At 60.6% G+C, this 17,984-nt stretch overlaps 1 protein-coding gene across 6 annotated transcripts in view; it reads left to right on the forward strand.

Annotated features, from left to right (window-relative positions):
* Window positions 1-17,984, forward strand: part of Ablim2 (actin binding LIM protein family member 2) — a 136,307-nt gene that overhangs the window by 101,002 nt on the left and 17,321 nt on the right. For all 6 annotated transcript variants that reach the window (XM_071614121.1, XM_071614115.1, XM_071614117.1 and 3 more), the window contains 3 exons: window positions 5,620-5,672; window positions 6,341-6,479; window positions 15,749-15,810. In XM_071614121.1, the coding sequence (XP_071470222.1) occupies window positions 5,620-5,672; window positions 6,341-6,479; window positions 15,749-15,810 (254 nt within the window). The remainder of the gene's footprint in view (window positions 1-5,619; window positions 5,673-6,340; window positions 6,480-15,748; window positions 15,811-17,984) is intronic.

Below are 17,984 nucleotides of genomic sequence, written 5' to 3' on the forward strand. Positions count from 1 at the left end.
GGTCACGGCTCCTGGCTTTACATCCCCGCTCTGCCTGGCCCCCGTGCTAGGACCTGCTACAGGCCTTTACGGCCTGACAACTTTTCTACATTAGCTCCAACCCTTCTTGGTTATCATTTACTATTTAAATGAGGGAGGGAGGGAGGGAGGGAAGGGGGGAGGTTAAGTAGGTAGTTGGAGAGGCAAAAGGAACTTCGGAGCCTCCCTGGCCCAGGGGTGGATGCCAGGCAGGTCCTCTGGCGCCCCCAGCAGGAAGCTGCATTAAGCAGCAGGTGCTGGGCCTGATGCTCCTGGAAGTTCCAAGGCTCAGGTGCCCTGTGGCTTTCTATGTGTTGTCGTGCGCCAGTGGGGGTCATTCACAGCACTGAGCCCGGTTGCTTTAGGGGACAGACTTGGATGGGCCGTGGCCCTCGGCTCCACCACACCACTGGGAGCAGATGTGCCACCCCCCAGGTCCGGCTCCTCCTCTGGGGGTTCGGACCACATCCTGTGTGGGCTTTGAGGGGGTTTCCAGAAGGTGACCCTGGTGCTTGGCACATAGTAGGGAGTTTCAGTGGTAGAACTGGAGGGACACTGTGGCCATTTTAGATTGTTTGAGCTTCCCCTGAAACTCCCCGGGAAGCTCTCCCCCGGCGCAGGCCCTGATAGTTCACCAGACTTGCTGTTCGACTTCCAAGTTCGCGTGAGCACAGACGGACGGACGGACGGACGGGGTGAGCGGCTGCGGCCTGCGAGGCAGGGGCTGCTCCCTCCCGCAGCTGCTGGGCCACCAGGACGCTCGTCCTCCTGCCTGTCCTCAGCCTCCACCCAGCAGGACAGAGGGAGTGGCCCATGGGGTTCGCCAGCCTTTTCACTGCTGTGACTAAAAGACCTGACGATGACAACTTTAGAGGAGGAAAAGGTTATTTGGGGGCCCGGTTTCAGAGGTCGCCATCCATAGACAGCAGGCTCCACTCCTCTGGGCTGGAGGTGGGCAGGACATCATGGTGGGAGAGTGTGGTGGAGGGCAGCAGCCCACGTGATGATCAAGAAGCAGAGAGGGACTCCACTCGCCAGATACAAATAGGTACCCCAAAGCCGTGCCCCAATGCCCCCTCCTCCAGCCACATCCCACCGGCCTGCAGTTCTCACCCAGTAATCCCCATCAGAAGACTGACCCACTGACGGGGCCAAGGCCCCCGTAAGCCAGTCGTCTCTCCTCTGAACCTTCTTGCATGGCCTCGCACGTAAGCTCTCGGGGACACCTCCCATCTGCACAGGTCACTGGTGTGGCAGGGCTGCTCACTCTTTCCTTGGATCCTGGTTGAAAACAGGAATTAACCGCCTCTGTCCCTCTGTATCCTCTCATGGGGTGACTCTTGCTTTGGTTTTGGGGTCCTTTCTTGGGATATGAGGAAAGGGCAGGTGGCCAGGCATGCTCAGTGTTCAGGAAGAGCAATGGAAACCTGCTGTGGGCATCAGGAAGCCCCTGGCCCAGGCTCCCCGGGCGCGGAGTGGGCAGCCACGTTCCCCAGAGGCTGCTGGGTGGAGGCAGGGCAGGGCCCGGAGGAACCCCCCTGTACCTGGGGGCACAGGGGGTACCTCTGCTCTCCTCTAGTGCAGGTAACACAGAGTGGTCATCAAAAGGTGGAGGGAGGGAGGAGGCTAGAGACGCCAGGGCCGCTGTCCTCGTCCTCAGTGCCACTGTCAGTCCTGATGGCAGCCCGTGAGCTGCTGTCCTCCTGGCTTGCAGTTGAGGCAGCTGGTCTGAGGGACTTGAATGGCTTGCACCAATTTATCCACGAAAGTTTTTCAAGCATGCATTTTGTGCTAGGCTCTGTCCCAGCCCTGGGGACACATGGGTGACCCTCTGTGGCATCTGCCCTCATGGAACTGGGATTCTAATGGACTTGGCCACCTATGTGCATTCTCTCTCTCTCTCTCTCTCTCTCTCTCTCTCTCTCTCTCTCTCTGATCCCAATTCCATTTGAGTCGCAGAGCTGGAAACCTCACGGGGGAATCAGATGAGTGGTGGGTCTATTCCTAGAGCCCAGGAGCTAAAGGGAGGAGCAGATTCCCCACCCCCTATAGCCCCAGGCCAGGGGAGAGGGCAAGATGGATTGTCCTGTCAGCTCCTTCCCCTGTGAGGGCGAGTACCTCTGGACCCAGCCTGGACCCACCCCCGAGCCCGTCCTGCCTCAGCCCTGGCAGGTGCTGGAGTGATGATTTGCAGGCAGAGCACGGCCAGAGCTCAAGACCCCTAGAACAGGGGCCAGACTGGCCCCCAGCCCCACTTTCCCTCTAGCAAAAGAGCCTTGGAGGTCAGAGCTGCCAATGCTGGCAGCCAAGAGGCATGCATGTGTGAGCACTTACTGAATACCTACTCTGGAACAGGCCCTGCACCACGGAGGGTCCCCTGGAAGCAGTGGCCCCTGTGCTGCATCCACCTCCTGGCTTCCTCTGTAAGCCCTGTGCACATGTCACCTCATGAAGCCCCCAAGGGGCCACCAGGCCTCTCCCAGGAGCCACCTGGGGGAGGAGGATTTGTATACAAGTCATGACAAGCAAAGCTGGGGTGACATGGCCCTGAGTCCCATGATTCATGTATCTGCCGGGGAGAACACACGTGTGAGCTCGGGTGACCAGCTCTGCACCTCACTCTGCACCTCGGCCTCCGCGCCTGGGTGAGGGCCGCACATGCGCTATTACCTGTTAACACACGTCTAACCAGACCAGGGTACAGGGCCTGACCCAGGAGTAGGTATTCAGTAAGTGCTCATACATGCATGCTCTTTGGGAGCACCTTTGTGCTGACTCTGCCCTCATCAAAGCCCTCACTATAGCGTCTTGAGACCTTCTAATGCCCTGTCCACCTCGCACCCTGGCCGCGAGCTTCTGGAGGACAAAGGTTGTGTCTGGGTGTTCTGCGTCCCGCACTCAGGACACTGGGCACTTGGAGAAGGGAGAGGAAGGCTGAGGGCAGACAGAGGGCAGCAGAGGGCAACAGAGGGCAGAACGGGGATAAAGGACAACTTGGCTCAGTGGACACGTCAGTGGGCAAAGGAGTGGATTCAGTGGACACAGGGGTAGCAGCCGACAGTCGGGTGGATACGTGGCTGGCCATGGGGGTGAGCAGCAGGTTCTGTGGCGGGTGGGTGGACAGATGGGGGGTGGGAAGTTAAGGGCAGCTGAACGCGTGGATAGACAGGAATAGGTGAGTACAGAGGGATGTGGACACGCCCAAGGGATGTCCAGATGCGAATGGGGTGGAGAAGGGTATGGCAGGGTGGCAAGGCCAGCCTGCTCGGGGTCCGGGAAGGGGATCAGAGGCTCCCCTTCACTGCGGCACCTCTAGGGGAGAGTCCCCAGGGACATGGGAGTGGAAATGCCTTCTAGGGCTCAGAAGGACCCCCAACTGTACACAAAAGACACACTAAACTTTTTCTGCTTGTCCTGAGAAGGTCTGTGTTTTCCTGGCAGCCCACACAGCGTGCCACAAATTGGCCTCGCATGGTCTCCAACCCCTCCTGCTGCTGGGGTCTCTAAGCCTGCAGGCTAGCGCTCCATGGGTGGTGTTCATGGGAGTGTCTTCCTCCTGGCCTGGAGGTGTAAGCATCATTCACCCATTTTTCAGATCTGGAAACTGAGGTTCAGAGCTGGTAAAGGAGCAAGCAAGCCACCAATAGAGCAAAGTGCCAGTTTCCTATGATTTCCTGCCCAGGCTCCTAGCTCTTCAGCGAGCCCATGGTATGCTTTGCGGGCTGGTGACCTTCACTCTGAGCAGCGTTGGCCCCAGCCTGGTAGACTGTGCACACCTGGGCAGCTGGTGGCATTTGCAGAGGGAATTTGCTGAGTCTGGGCAGAACATCTCTTTCTGCAAATGGTGGGTCTGTTCTGGAGCCCAGAGGCAGTTCTATAGGACATGTCTGGCTGACCCATTGTCCAGGACTGAGAAGTCCTCCCAGCCAGGGCCCCCAAGCCCTCAAAGAGCCCCTTAATTGCCTTTTGCCCTTGCAGACATTCCAAGGGTGGAGTGGCCTCTTGGCTCTCAGGAACAGGATTGGCATTTTTGCTGGCACGCAGGGCCAGGCTCTCTCCAGTGTGGGCAGTGGTGTGCTTCCAGGGCTCCCAGTCACCCCGGTGACACCCAGCCTGCTCGTCCTTGCAGCTGGCTGGGCAGCTCCCAAGTGTGGGCTGATGTCTGCCACACTCAAGGGCACCGCTGCCCAGTGTGGCTGTTGTCAAGGCAACAGTAGCGCCACACTGTCAGGCTTGGGCTCCCTGCCCGCTGTCTCTCCATCACAACCTCCTCGAAGGCCCTGCTGCTCGCCTCTGGGAGCGGGAGCGGAGAGGACAGGGGCTTTATTTTCGCTTTGAAAGTGGCTGTCTCCGTGGAGGGAGAAAGGTTGCCATGGAGAGCAAGGGTGTCTGTGCGTCCAGAAGTGGACGTGCTCAGACTTCACTCTCGGCCTTGTCTTGTCAAGGTCCTGTAGCCCAGTCCCCAATTTCCAAGCTCTCTGGCCTGGTGTCAGTCTTGTCCTTGGTGGTGCAGGAGGCAGGCTGCTCCAAAAGGCTGACAGGTCCCAGCCCGCCGCAGGCTGCAGGTAAGCGCCCAGCTCCGCGCGGCCTTGCTCAGGCCCGGCCCAGCGCCGAGGCCGGCTGGGAAGGAGCCGGGTTTCCATTTCATTTCTCTGTGCATGGGGTGGTGTGTTAGTCTGGGGTTCCGGAAGGTCTCTGGATGCGGCCTGGATGCCGGGAGGTGTCAGCATGCCCTTGTGTGGTCTCTCAGCTCAACCTGGTTGGAAACGTCAGCCTGCTGCGGGACAACTCCCCCAACTGCTGTGGACAGTATTCTCGTGAACAGATTGTGGCACAGTGAGCTCCTGCTTGCTCTGTGACATTGAGCTTGTTTCTGGCTGGATTCTCTTTTCTTTTTTTTTTTTAAATATTTATTTGTTTATTTTTATTGGACACAACCCTTTATTTCATTGTCTCTATGGTGCTGAGGCTCGACCCCAGGCCTCGCCCGGGCTAGGGAGCGCTCTGCCGCTGAGCCCCAGCCCTCCCCTGGGTTCTCCTCCTGTACGCTCTCCATGGCGCCCTCCGGGGCGCTGCTTACTCGCTGTCGTGGCTGCGGGCAGCAGGAGGGAGCCAGGCAGGCAGGGGCAGGCTTGGACCCCGGCTCCCTGGGCTCCGGTCAGCCTCCGCCCCGCTAGTCCCTGCGCTGGGCCGTGGCGTCTCCCTGAGGCTTGTCTCCCTGTCTGTGAAGTGGCGACGCCCCTTCCTTCAGGGTTGGCAGGGACAGGCCATGAGAGGTGAGGCATCTAGCTGGAGGTGACACCGAGGGTCCCTGACTGAGGCCCGCTCCTCTGGTGTCCCCTGAGAGGTAGAAGGTGTTCTTCAAAGGCCAAGCGGCGCCTCTGGCAGTGCCGTCCCTTGCTCCACGTGGGGAAGGGGAATGACAACGCTTCCGAGGCCCCTGCCCCCTCGCGGGCAGCCCTCCCCGGAGCTGCTCCAGCCTGCCCGGCCCCGTCCTCCAGGGCACCCTGCTCTTGACCCTCCTCGGCTGTCTTGGGTTTGAGCATGACTGAGGCGGGAGGCCAATGGCGGCGGCCGTCACCGGTTCACTTTCCCTTCCAGCCGCGCGGCGAGTGGACGGGGAGGACGGGAGCTTCGACCAGGATAACAGGAAGGTAACGAGGACCGGACCTCCCCGGAAGCCCCGTGGTGGCCCCTCCAGCTGAACCCCAGGCTCCTCCTCTTGCCCTGTTCCTTAGAGTCCCCAAAGGACAGAGGTGGGAGGCATGTGCGCCAGCCCCCCTCGCACTGAGGTGGCCCGGCTGGGTCTCCAGTCACCTGCTGTAGCTGAGGACGCTGCCAGTGCATCTGGGACCACGGGATGATGGTTCTAGAGTGGTTTTTTGGCATCTTCCACTCAGGGCCAGTGGGTGGACGTCTTCCTCCTGGGAGGTCGCACACTTTAATCACAAGAGTGACTGCGGGCAGGACTTGGCCCAGGGCTGGGCCCCTCCCTGCCCACTTGTCTTTAGGGAAGAGAAGGAGTTCAGGGAAGGAGCCCAGGCTGGACTTGGGCAGCCTCAGCTGCTGGCTAGAGCCCCTGGGGTGCTGACCCCAAGCCTCAGTGCTCTTGTCTGTAAGATGGGCAGCCCCACTTTCCCGTGGAACAGGTGGACAACTCACCCTGAATGGTGGCCATGTACTTAAAGCTGATCTCGCACAGTAGCTTCCTGCAGTGGGTCAGCTCGCTGGTTAGAAGTAAGAAAGAAGCCCCTGGAAGGTCCGGTGAGATGCGCCCGTGGCAGATGACCTCAAAGTTCACATGATTTCTTTGTTTTTGCAGAAGACCAGCTGGCTCCTCCTCAAGGGGGACTCGGACACAAGGACGAACTCTCCAGACCTGGACATCCAGTCTCTGTCCCACAGCAGTGGGACAGAGCAAGGCCCTCTGCAGAGAGGGCCAGGAGACAGCTTTTCTCCACGTGAGTGGCCCTGCCGAGCCCGGGCGGTGGTGTGCATGGGAGGCCCCAGCACAGGGGCCGCAGCTTGGTGAAGGCGTAGGAGCAAAGGTAGGGCCACCCCACAGGACAGCGGGCGGCTCTGTGAGGACATAGCTGGCTGTGCCGGGCCACAGTGCTGTCTCCTGCTGACACCCAGAGCTGGGCGGCAGTAGAGAGCCAGGTGACTTCCAGGTGAGGTCACCAAGAAGCTCCCGGGGCCACTCCCTCCAGAGCAGGTGTGGGCATGGTCCAGGAGGCGGGGCCAGATCCGGCTGGTGATGGGGCACTGTCCTGTCCCTGTGGCACCCTGAGCAAGGCACTGGAGAGTCCCAGGCATTAGAGCCTCAGACTTCACAGCAGACAAAGCTGTCATGTGCTGGACTCTGGGGTGTCACAAAGACTGAATCAGGAGTGATCTTCAAATGTTCAAATTTCAAATTGTCCCAGCCGTGCTCGCTGCAGTGTGCTGAGACCACAGGTGAAAGACTGCAGTGGGCCGCGGTCAGCAGCCTCTAAGCCGGGAAGGGGTTTCAGTGGGGAAGCTAGGGCCGAGGTTGGATGAGGAGGCTGGGTCAGGGGACGTGGGTGTGAAAGGCAGAGGAAGGCCAGGCTTCACAGTGAGACGGACCTTCGCGCAAACCCAGCCCCAGGGTGGGCAACTGTGGTGTGGACAAGCTCCGCCCACTGCCTCGTGGGTCTTGGGGAAGGTGAACTGGGTGCTCAGGCAGCGCCCTGCCTGGCGGGTAGTCGGTGCTCAGTAAACAGCGGCATCATCCTGGTCACCACCCTCACCTCATCCTCACCTCGCCTTTGGTATAAAGTGCGCCATCCTCAGGAAAGCGCCCTGGTGCAGGGCGGCCAGGCCGTGCAGACGCCTGGAACTGCTGGTGCGTCAGAGAATCCCCGGGAGGGAGAGAGGTTCTGCTCCGTGTGGGATCTCTGTGATTAGGTGTCTGGACCCCCCAGGGCACCCATCCCTCCTGGGGTGCAGCCCTCTCCTAGTGGGGTCTCAGCAGGGGCACAAGGCTGACGTCAGCATGGGACGGCACCAAGACATCTCCTGCAGGGAGGGACTCCTGGGGGTCTTGCAGGGACGTGGCAGGCCGGGGCGCTGGTCCCTCCTTCCCTGCCTGTGCCCCCTGCAGGTAGCTGCCCACCAGTCCTCCAGTTCTCCCTGCACCCCCAGGGGCCGCTGCCCGGGTGGTGTGGCCCAGAGCCATGCCTGGTGACAGTGCTCTGTCCTGGGCTGGTTTGGAGGTGGAGGGCCACCCTCCTGCCTCGGGTGTGGCCTGGCATCAAGGCCTGAGCCCTGGAACCAGGAATCAGGGATGGGGACCTCCCAGCTCCTGGCCGCGTCCCTGCTAGTGCAGGAGGCCACTGCCGTCCTCCTGGTCCCCTGCCCGTGACCTCCCCCAGACTCACGGGGCGCAGGGGCACCTGTGGCCTCAGCAGCTCCCTCTGGAGTGTGTGGCCTTCCTGTGTCCAGGACCCAGGAAGGAGGTGGCTCCATGCGGGGAAAACGCCGAGCTGGAGACGGGGTCCTGTGGGCCCCCCTGCCGCGGCCCTGCCGTGGCGCCTGCACGCGGGCTGCACCCCTTCCTCACTTGCAAACGCCAGAACAAGGGCTCCCGGGGCCGCGGAGGCACAGGAGCCCGGCGGGTGCTGGTCCCCGCGAGGCCAGGCTGTGGCAGGTGTCTTGCTTCGCCATTTGGACCCCAAGTCCCATCTGTCAGCTCTGCTGTTGTGTCCCCACCTCAAGCTGCACGTGTGGCCACAGCTGGGACAGCAATGGCTTCCACGCGGGTGCACCCGACCTGGGGGCACCAGCTCCAGTGTGGGGCCATGGTTTAAGCGGGAGGCCCCTCCACAGCGTGAGCCCCGCATGAGCCCCGGCCTTGCTGCCCTTGCCGTGTGCTGCGGTCACCACTGTGAGCGGCCTTTCGCTCCTGCTGGACTCCCGACAGCGGCCTGTGCGGAGACCCACCGTGTCCTGCATTACGACTGCGCCTGCGCCTCTGTCCTGAGGATGTTGCCTCCCTTCCCAGCGTGCGCAGACCAAGCCGGGCAGGTCTGGGGCGGGTGAGCAGCTGGGGTGGGAAGGGGAGCAGCGCCCACTTTCTCTTTGGGCATTTTGTGGCTCTCACCAAGGCGGATCCATCCGAGCAGAGCAATGGCACACGGCAGGGCCCACCCGCCTGCACCCCAGGATGCCCATCTGTAGTGCGCCAAGGAAGGCAGGAGTGTGACACTCAACACAGTGGGCGCTCAATAAATGTTGGTTGAATTGAGATGCATTAAATTCAACGGGTATTTATTGAGCACCCACTCTGTGCCAGACGCTGATCAGGGCGCCGAGGGGGAGACAGAGAAGAGGAGAGCAGCCCCTGGTCCAGAGCAGCGTGCAGGGACTGGGAGAGGCAGGTGGCAGGAGCAGTGCTGGTGTGTCTCTCTGCCGCCCGCCCCCCAGGTGCCTCCTGGCCCACAGGCCTGGTCACAGCCTCATCTCACCCATGACACCATCAGACATGCCATGAAACTGGATTCATTTCAGCCCTTCATCCATCCCGCCAGCTGGGATTTATTGAGCACCTACTATGTGCAGGTCATGGTGCTAGACAGCACAGAGCAACAGTGGATGACAAGCCAGTGTGGCGACCCTGTGCCACAGGGCTTACCGTGGGCCACCTCTGTCCTTCCGTAGTGCGCGGGTGCTGGCTCACCTGGCCATGTGCCCCAGTCTGTATTAGTAGAGGCCCTACGTTCTGCACAGGAAGGGCCAGGGCTCCCTTTTGTTGTAAGAAGCTGGCTTGAAGGGGCTTTCACAGGGGAAGGCCCACTGCCCAGGGCAGGAGCACGAGGTCCTGGACCCTGGCCTGGCCTGATCTGCTCCTGCTCCAGGTCCCTCGAGCCGGACCTTTCAGGCCCTGCCCACTCCTCTGAGGTCACTCTGCACACATGCACACACACACAGTGACTGGAGGTGTCAGGGGGCCACCAACCCTGGCTGGCTGCACACCCTGCCCCAAGGGCTTCATCCCTGAAGGGCCTGACGCTCCACAGGGCATAGCCCCTTCCCCACGCCTCCTCGAGAGGAAGGTCGGGCAGGTTAGAGCTAGAGACCTGGAGGCTGGGGACAGTGGCCGAGGCCCGCAGGGAGACGCAGCCTGGGCATTCCCCCAGACCTGCTGTGGCTTTGGCCTCCATGCCACCCTGTGGGTCCCCTCCACTGTGAGGCCCCTGTGAGGCCCTTGTCTGATTGAGCCTGCTTGCCATTGCTCATTACCTCCCGTGGCCACCAGGGGGCTTCAGGACCCTGGCCCTGGCCAGCAGGGGTGGTGAGAGGGACGCTCCACTTTCCCCTCCAGAGTCCTGCAAGTTCCCTGCAGGGGACACTCCTACTTAGTCTGTGCTTGGGAGGAACAGACCCCTGATGGGCCACCCGTGGATCTCAGGTGGGCCCCGCTCCTGGTGGGGGCTCCGGCCGCCTCGTGGGGTGGGATGTGCACATCCCAGACCTGGAAGAGCCTCGGCACAGCTTCCTCATCCTACGGCAGGCAAAGTGGGCCCAGAGAGGGGACGCGGGCAGCCCTTCATGAGCACTGTCTGTGATCCAGGTCGTCCTGGGACCAGAGGACAGAGCAGAGGCCCAAACAGGCCAGATTGCCTGTCCCGGGAGCTGGGTCACAGAGGGGCTGGAGCCTAACCCTAGGCTACCCTGTGAGCCGGGAGCCTGGCAGTGCTGGGGGAGTGTGGCTGGGATGCGGAGGTGTCGTGGAAGGGGCCGTCTCTGGAGGGCGAGGGCAGCCCTGGACGGCCCGAGGGCTGGGGAAAGAGCAGAAGCAGGTCTGGCGGTGGAACGGCCAGCTCAGCCTTGTGGCCAGGTCACTAGCCCCTTGTCAAAAGGTTCTAGAGGGTTCAGAGCAGGGTTTGCAGGCGACCTGACACTTGTCCTAGCAGGTCTGTCTCTGGCAGGGGGTAACAGGAGGCAGTAGTCAGCGTCCAGGCTCGGGGCTAGGCCAGAGGCTGGCGCCAGGCAGCTGTGAGGAACCGAGGAAGGCCTCGGGTGGGGGCCGGGGAGCAGGCTGCTGTCACTGCAGGTGTGAGCGGGAAACGGGCGTCCATCTCTAGTGTCCAATATGCCGGACAGGCAGCTCCACAGAAGGCGGGCTGGAGGGCGACTGTGGCCCCAGATGAGCAGCAGGAGCCTTGACCAGGGAGATGAGCGGGACGTATGGGCACAGGCACAGCGAGGAGGAGCTGGGTGTCCAGGTGGCTCGGCTCAGGGGGGCGGAGCTGCCTTACTCAGAGATGCAGAGGGAAAGGTCGACTTATTCACAGTCCCTTGGGAAACCTGACACGACCAGAAGTTGGGGGCACAGGCTTGGCTCTTGGGGGTGCCCTGGGCCGGAGGCAGACGCCAAGGACCGTCAGTTCCCAGTGGGCTGGAACCTGAGATGCAGAGAGTGCCACAGCCTGCCGGGACACCCATGTGGTCTGTCCTGAGCTGGTCACTTAGCCCCGAAGCTGGGGCTCTCCGTCCCCACCCAACTCCCAGCTCATTCCTTGCCAGCTTCTTCCATGTGCCATCTCTGCAAGTGCTGGGGAAGGGGCGAGCCAGCAAGTGGGAATGGCCTGGCGCATCGTGGGGAGGGGACGAGGGTCAGGAGGAGGAGCAGAGGACGAGCACGGCATGGGCAGCCACAGAGAGAAGGCCGGGACGGGCAGCCATGGCACTCTTTGCAGGGAAAGACAGAGAGGCTGGGGAGCTGGCAGCGCGGGTTCGGCTGCCCTGGTGTCCAGCAGGCAGGTGGAGGTTCCGTGGTGTGGACACTGTCAGCAAGGGAACGGCCAGCCTGAGTGGACAGGGTAACCTCTGGCCCCTGCCTGTCTCGGGGTTCCAGGGAGAGTGGTGGAAGCTCCATCTGTCAGGACAGACCCCGCCCAGGAGAGGAGTCTGGGTCTGGGGACAGAGACACCCCAGGGGAGCCTCCTGGGACAGCGCGGGCAGGGCTTGGGAGCCCAGGGGGCAGCCCGCCTCCCTTCGCTGGGGTCAGCTGGAGACTCTGCTTTTATTTAGCAGACCCCCTGCCTCCCTGTGCCCAGGATAGGACCGCATGGGCGATAGGCAGTGCACGTGCCCATCCAGATGTCGCCGTACAGCCCTTGGAGGGTCACCACACACTCAGGTCCTTTGTCTTCCCCAACTGGGGTCTGGAGATCCCTACCCATGAATGGGAAGCCCGGCTGCAGGAGAAACACCGCTGCTGTGAAGGGAGGGTGCTCCAGGGAGCCCCGCAGGCCTTGGGAGACGGGGCCCGCACTACAGCACCCACCCACGGAGCGCACGGGAGGTGACGGGGTGTCACCCCAAGTCTCCATGGAGAAGAGTCTCCGGACAGCGCTCCAGGCTTCTGGTGGGCAGGCACAGGAGAGGCACCAAGAATTCGGAGCCATGTGTCCAGGAGACCGTGCGAAGGTCTGCGGAGAGCACTGCTTTTGGGTGCTGGTCCCCAGGGTTGAATCTCAGCTTGTCACTCGCTGTGTAACCATGGGTACAAAAATAAGCTTCTCTGAGTTTGAAATTCCCTCATCTGTGAAAACCAGGATGATCCTGTCCTCCTGGCAGGGAGACCCTGGGGCGAGGCACAGGACATCCTCTGGCCTGGCTGTTAGGGGACAGCCAGGTGGGGCACACGCAGTCCACAGCCAGGTCTCAGCAATCCTTCAGCAGCCAGTGGGGGACATCTGACTTCTTCCAAAGCCCGAAGCTCAGACTGGGCAAGAGCCTGTAGCTCCCTGTGGCTCAGAGACCAAGGGCGGCAGTGGGGATGCTGGCACAGGCCACCCTGCTGCAAAGTCACCTCAGGCCAGTGAACCCAGGGCCATCTGCCTGGGAGTGACCTGCTGTCCAGAGCACCCTGGGATGCTGTGGTGACCACGTGTCTCCTGCTGCGTCTGGAACACCCACCCACCCACAAGGGCCTTTTCCTGAATGTCCATGGCTACTCTGGCCTCTGACAAGCTGCTATAGAAGAAGACAGAGCCAAGAGAAGGAGTTTAGGGCCCCAGAAGCAGCCCCGTGGGGTGCCAGGGCAGGATGGCCACGCGCTGCCTCTGAGAGGAGGCACAGACGGCATGTTTGGGCTAAGCCGGGACTTGGGTGTCCAGGGCTTGCAAGGCCTGGTGTGAGCCAGGGTCCTGACCACCCATGTCCTCCCTATCTGCTTCTCCCTGTGGGTTTCTCTCTTGAGTGCTACACACGGCCACACGCTCTTGAAGGCTGGTAATTTAAGCGGACATGCGGGTCCCTAGATGACCACATGACTGCAAACCCACCAGGCAGACCTGGGGGCAGACGAGGTTCCCAAAGCCCAGGGCCCTCTCTAGCTAGAAGCTGTTTGGCCAGGTACAGGCCCCTCAATCCCACTGGGCCTCAGCTTCCTCATATGTAAAATGGGCTCCTATTCCATGTGCAGGCCAGTGAGAGTTGAATGAAGTAGCTGGATGTATGAAGAGGCTTTTCAAATGAATGGCTCTCAGCCCTGGCCACACATGGACCCTGGGACCTTGAAATCAACCAATGACTTGTCCCTCTCAAAGAGACCAGATTTAATTGATGAGTTCACAGGGACCCTTCCTTGTCCCCAGTAACTGAAGGGACCCAGGAATAAGGTAGAGTCAACCACAGGACAGGAAGAGGAAGGTGCCTTCCCATCCAGGGGCCAGTGACCAAGGTGTCCCCTCCCCTAGCAGCACTCACAGACACCAAGGAGGAGGCCAGATGAAGAACAGGCCCTGGGTATGGCCTTCTCCACGGCCAGGGTCTCCTGCCCTTCCTGCCCTCACAAGGCAACCCCAGGTAGCACACCGGACCCCCCCCCGGGGGGGGGGGCACCGGCAGGGATTGGGCAGGAGCAACAGGCACACCAACCAGGTGGGGGCAGCAGACAGACTGGCTCTGTGAGGCATTCTGAAACCTAAGTTGTCATTGGAACTATAGCCCCTAAAAGACCAGGCTCTACAGACTGAACCTGGACAGATTGACAGGTGCTAAAATGGAAAACTTAAATAAGGTCCGGTCTCCTAACATAATATCCAAAATGCCTAGGATTTAATAAAAACATTCACTCATCACATTGAGAGTCATAAGTTAACCACAGCAGCAAGATAGGACAATTGACAGATAGTGACACTAAGAAGAACCGGACATTGGAATTATTGGACGAGGATTTTAAGACATCTATTTTAAAGAATGCTTCAGCAAGCAACGATAAATAGTTTTGAAACAACTGAAAAAAATCTCACCAAAGAAATAGAAGTCATTAAAAAAAATAGAACAGAAGGTATCGAACTGAGGAGTAAGATAAACAAGAGAAACAATCCACTGACGGCTTCAGGAGCAGGACACCTGAGTCCAACAGAGGAGAGACTCAGGACCTGGCAGCAGCGACGTCAATCATCTGGTCTGAACAAAAGAGAGAGAGGAGAACCCCAGGGCTTCAGGCAGAGGGAGCCACAGCCAGCCGCTGGATTCCCAGAGGAGAAAACGGGCTTGAAAAAGCATTCAGAGAAACACTGGGTGAAAACTTACCAAACTTGGCAAAAGAGATAAACCTACAGCTTCAAGAAACTGAACACCCAAAAGGAGAAGCCAAGACCTCCACACTAAGACGCACTATGATCAAACTTCTGAAAATCAAGGGCAAGAAGAGAAAAGTCTTCAAGTGCCCGGTGAGAAAAGATGATCACCCGTAGCAGCGCACCCAGCCGAGTGACAGTGGGTGCTCCTCAGAGACCTCGAGACCCGGAGGGAGAGGCACGTGGTTCGTATGCTGGAGAAGGAGCTGCCGCGCGAATTCTGCGGTCAATGGAAACATGCCTTGGTTTGAATGGGAAATAAACTCTCAGACGATAGAGAACCAAGAAATCATGTCCCTAGCAGACCTTCCAGAGTGGCCGACAGGTTCTCGAGCCTGCAGGCAGCCGTAGCCAGCAAGGCCAGGAGTTAGACCCGGGGAGCGTCGGGAGAGGTGAAGACGGGGCACGCGCAGGAGACGGCGCTTCGCGTCTGAGTTTCTTGAATCATATTCAGTGGTGAAAGCAAAGCTGAAGGCCGTCTGATTCGGTGGTAGGAGGATCATCTCCGGCCTCTGTAGTTGGGCCGCCGGTGGCGTAAAGTGGCCTTGATGGCAGTCGGGTCCCCACACTGAGTGACAGCGTGTCAAGTCCTGAAGGCGGCAGCTGGGTGCTGGGCACTGTCCAGATGCAGTGAGCATCCAGCCGCAGGGCCTCGGGCTCAGAGCGGGTGAGTGGGCAGGAGGGTCTGCACGGCCCCACGGTCCTCCGTCCTCCCTGCACACACGGCCATCTGGACCCTGAGGCACGTGACCTGCCCTCCCCTCGGGGCCCTCACAGGTTGCCCGTAGCTCCATGAGTGAGCTTGACCTCTATCCTGTGGGGGAGGTTGGTCTACACTGCCCGAGGCTGGGCCACTGCCGGGGTGGGCATGCGCAGGTCAGGCAGCTCTGGCACTGCTCCCTCAGGGCCCATGGGGAGGTGGAAGGACAGACAGTTGAGGGACAGGCCTCCTAAGAGCGCTTGCTGGTGTGGGTGCCTGCCCTGCTGGGGCAAGCTCTGCCAAGTTCCCTCCATCCAGAACATGCCCCTGCCCCCGAGCCAGGTGGTCCTCCTGACAGAGCTCCCTCTGCCCCCACCAAACAGCATCGAGGAGGTGAACTGGGGCCCTCAATCTCCTGGGTCCCCGCAGGCTCAGTCCCCAGTGGCATAGCAAGTGTTGCCCCACAGGAGGGACAAAGCCCCAGGGTCTCAAATCAACCTTTTTATTTCCAGAGAAGCAGGCATTTTGAAATTTCATGGGAACCCCCACCATAAACACTTAATAACATTGTCTCCAGGCCCCATTTGACGCGGGCTCAGATCGGCACAGCCTGGGCCCTGTCAGGTCAGGGCCAGCCTGGGGGACAGGTGATGCTGGACCCCTATGGCGTGAGCACAGGGGCCAGGTGTGTTCCTGGTCTCAGGGGCAGGCTTGGGACATCAGCTGCTCTGCTTCTTCCCCAGTCCACGCCCTGGGGACAGGAGGCCAAAACTAAGGAGGGAGGGATCCTCAGAGGGCCTCCTGCGTGCTGCCACCCCCCGCCCTGCCTGACCCTGTTGGAAGACTGCACTGTCCGTGCCCCCCACAGCCCGTGGGGTGCGCATGTGACGGGGCTGTGCTGTGTCTGTTTCAGGGTTCCCCTATTCCAAATCCGACTCCCTCCCAAGACATGGGACGAATGGCCTGGACCGTCGGGTAGGTACTGACCCCTCCTGGCCCGCCGGGTACTAACCTGCCATTGCTGCCGACCCTGACACAGCTTCTTGACCACAGCCAGGAGGAGCGGCCTGGCCCTGCTCGCCGCCCGCCTCTGCCTGATGCCCCGCTGTGGGCCGCTGCCTCCCCGCTTTTCCCACACTAGGAACAGAACAGGCTGCGGCTCCATGGCTCCCCACTGCTCTGTCCCTGTCCTCAGGAAGACCGCAGTGGGCGGACCAGGGGATGGGGACTACCCAGGGTGACCAGGCCCTGATGCAAGAAGCCCCCCAGGGCCTACTTCTTCCTCTGAGCGGAGCCCAGGAAGGCTGCTGTAGCTCATGAGCCCCGGGAGCCCAGCACCACGTCCTGGGCTGGGATGCCATTGGCTGCCACCCTCATTACCATCGCATGGTCATTACCCATCGCCCCTCGGCCCCGTGCCACTGTTTGGAATGCAGAGGTTGGTCACTGTGCTGCTCAGCGTTCTTTTGCCAGGGAGTGCCGGCTCCTGCTCCCGGGGCTCTGGAAACCCGGGCATCTGGGTGCTCACAGCTGGTACTGAGCCTGGCGCCCTGGCTCAGTCAGCCTCATGACGGGCAGCTCATTTCTGACACTCTTCCCACAGCCCCACGAGTCCTCCAGAGAATCACGGGGTGGGGTGCTGATGGTGCATGGACACACAGCCCCAGGAGACATCCCCGAGGAGGCCTCTTCCCAGCTTGGAGAAGTTCTTCTATAAATGAACAGAGAGGCCACTAAAAACCCAGGGCCCTGTTTGTGCCTGGGAGCAGAAGTGGCCAGGGTAGCCAGGGACACCTGTCCTACTCCTTCCTCAGGGTCAGGGCTCTAGGACACTCCTACGAGCAGGGACGCCACCTCCAGGAGCCAGGGGGTCCCTGGGCCTTTGCTTCCTCAGGTGTCAGGAGAGCCGCTGTGTCTGTCCCGAGGCCCAGCTCCGGACCCAGGCCCGGGCGCCCCTGCACGGTGGATTCTAGCAGCCCCCCCCCACTAACCGCTCCTCCCGTTGAGAATGGCAGGACCGCACATGCAGCGTGTGAGAAGCAGTCTCTCCCCTTCGTCCTCCACAGGGAAAGCAGGGCCAAGGGCTCCGTGCCCAGGCCTCCTATCGCACCCGTCACGGAAAGCCTGGGCGGGAGAACCGTCTGGCACGTTCTCTTCTCACCTGGAACAGCCGTTCTCTGACCCGGGGCCGTGGGCACAGTGTGCACCCCAAAACCAAGACAAGTGTCCCCACCCAGGTCAGGTGTGGGAGGAATCGAGGGAGGGCGCCTGTCCCCCGCCTCCTGTCCTCAGGACAGGCCCTCGGTTCACATGGCCAAGGTGCTGGGTGCCCTGTGGCCACAGAGGTCCGGGTCTCCAGTGCCACCTCCTGGGCAGAGAACAGCTGGCCCGATGTTCTGGCAGGGCAGGGTCCATCCCTCCCAGAACAAGGGAAGCAGGATTAAGAGCCAACTTTGACCAAGTCCTGTCCTCTGCCCACCAGTGGGGAAGGCCTGCTGGCCCAGGGCTGGCCCTCACTTGATTCTCAGCCTTCGTGTGGCTGCGGGAAGGTGGGTGGCCACGCTGGCAGCTTGGTTCTGGGCGCCTATTTTCCCTCCTAACGATCTTTTCAATGTTTTTTACTCTTTCTAAGACCTTGTGTGGTTTTTTGCCTACTTCTCAGCAGGAAGGCCAGCTACGCGACCTAATGACCAGCCTTTACCCTGCAGCCAGGCCCAGCACTGGACTCCGGCCTTTGGCCCTGGGCTTCCCAACCAGTGCTTGTCCATGCTTCTTTGCTGATGGCCTGCGGTGCCCCAGAGTCACTGTTAGTGGTTCCTTGGTTTGTTTTTCATCCAGAAAGAACTCGTAGGGGCCTAATTAAAAGTACAAGTGCAGTCAGACCAAAGTCCCGTTAACACCAGATCACAGGAGAATCCAGAGTGGTGGTGCACCTCTGTAACCCCGGCCACGGGAGGCTGAGGCAGGAGGGAGACTGGAGGAGAAAGGCCACTGTGTGAGGACAGCCGTCAGGGCTGAGCTCTGAGCCTCCCTGCTTCGAGGCACAGACTCAACGTGGCCTTGACCAGTTGTGGAGTCTGATGGAAGAAAAGAAAAAAGTTCAAGGGGCAAAGGTCTCCCTAGGTCTTGCTCCAAAAGGACTTTGTGAC

Source organism: Marmota flaviventris, chromosome 7 (genome assembly GCF_047511675.1).
Source record: "Marmota flaviventris isolate mMarFla1 chromosome 7, mMarFla1.hap1, whole genome shotgun sequence".
Taxonomy (NCBI): Eukaryota; Metazoa; Chordata; class Mammalia; order Rodentia; family Sciuridae; genus Marmota; species Marmota flaviventris.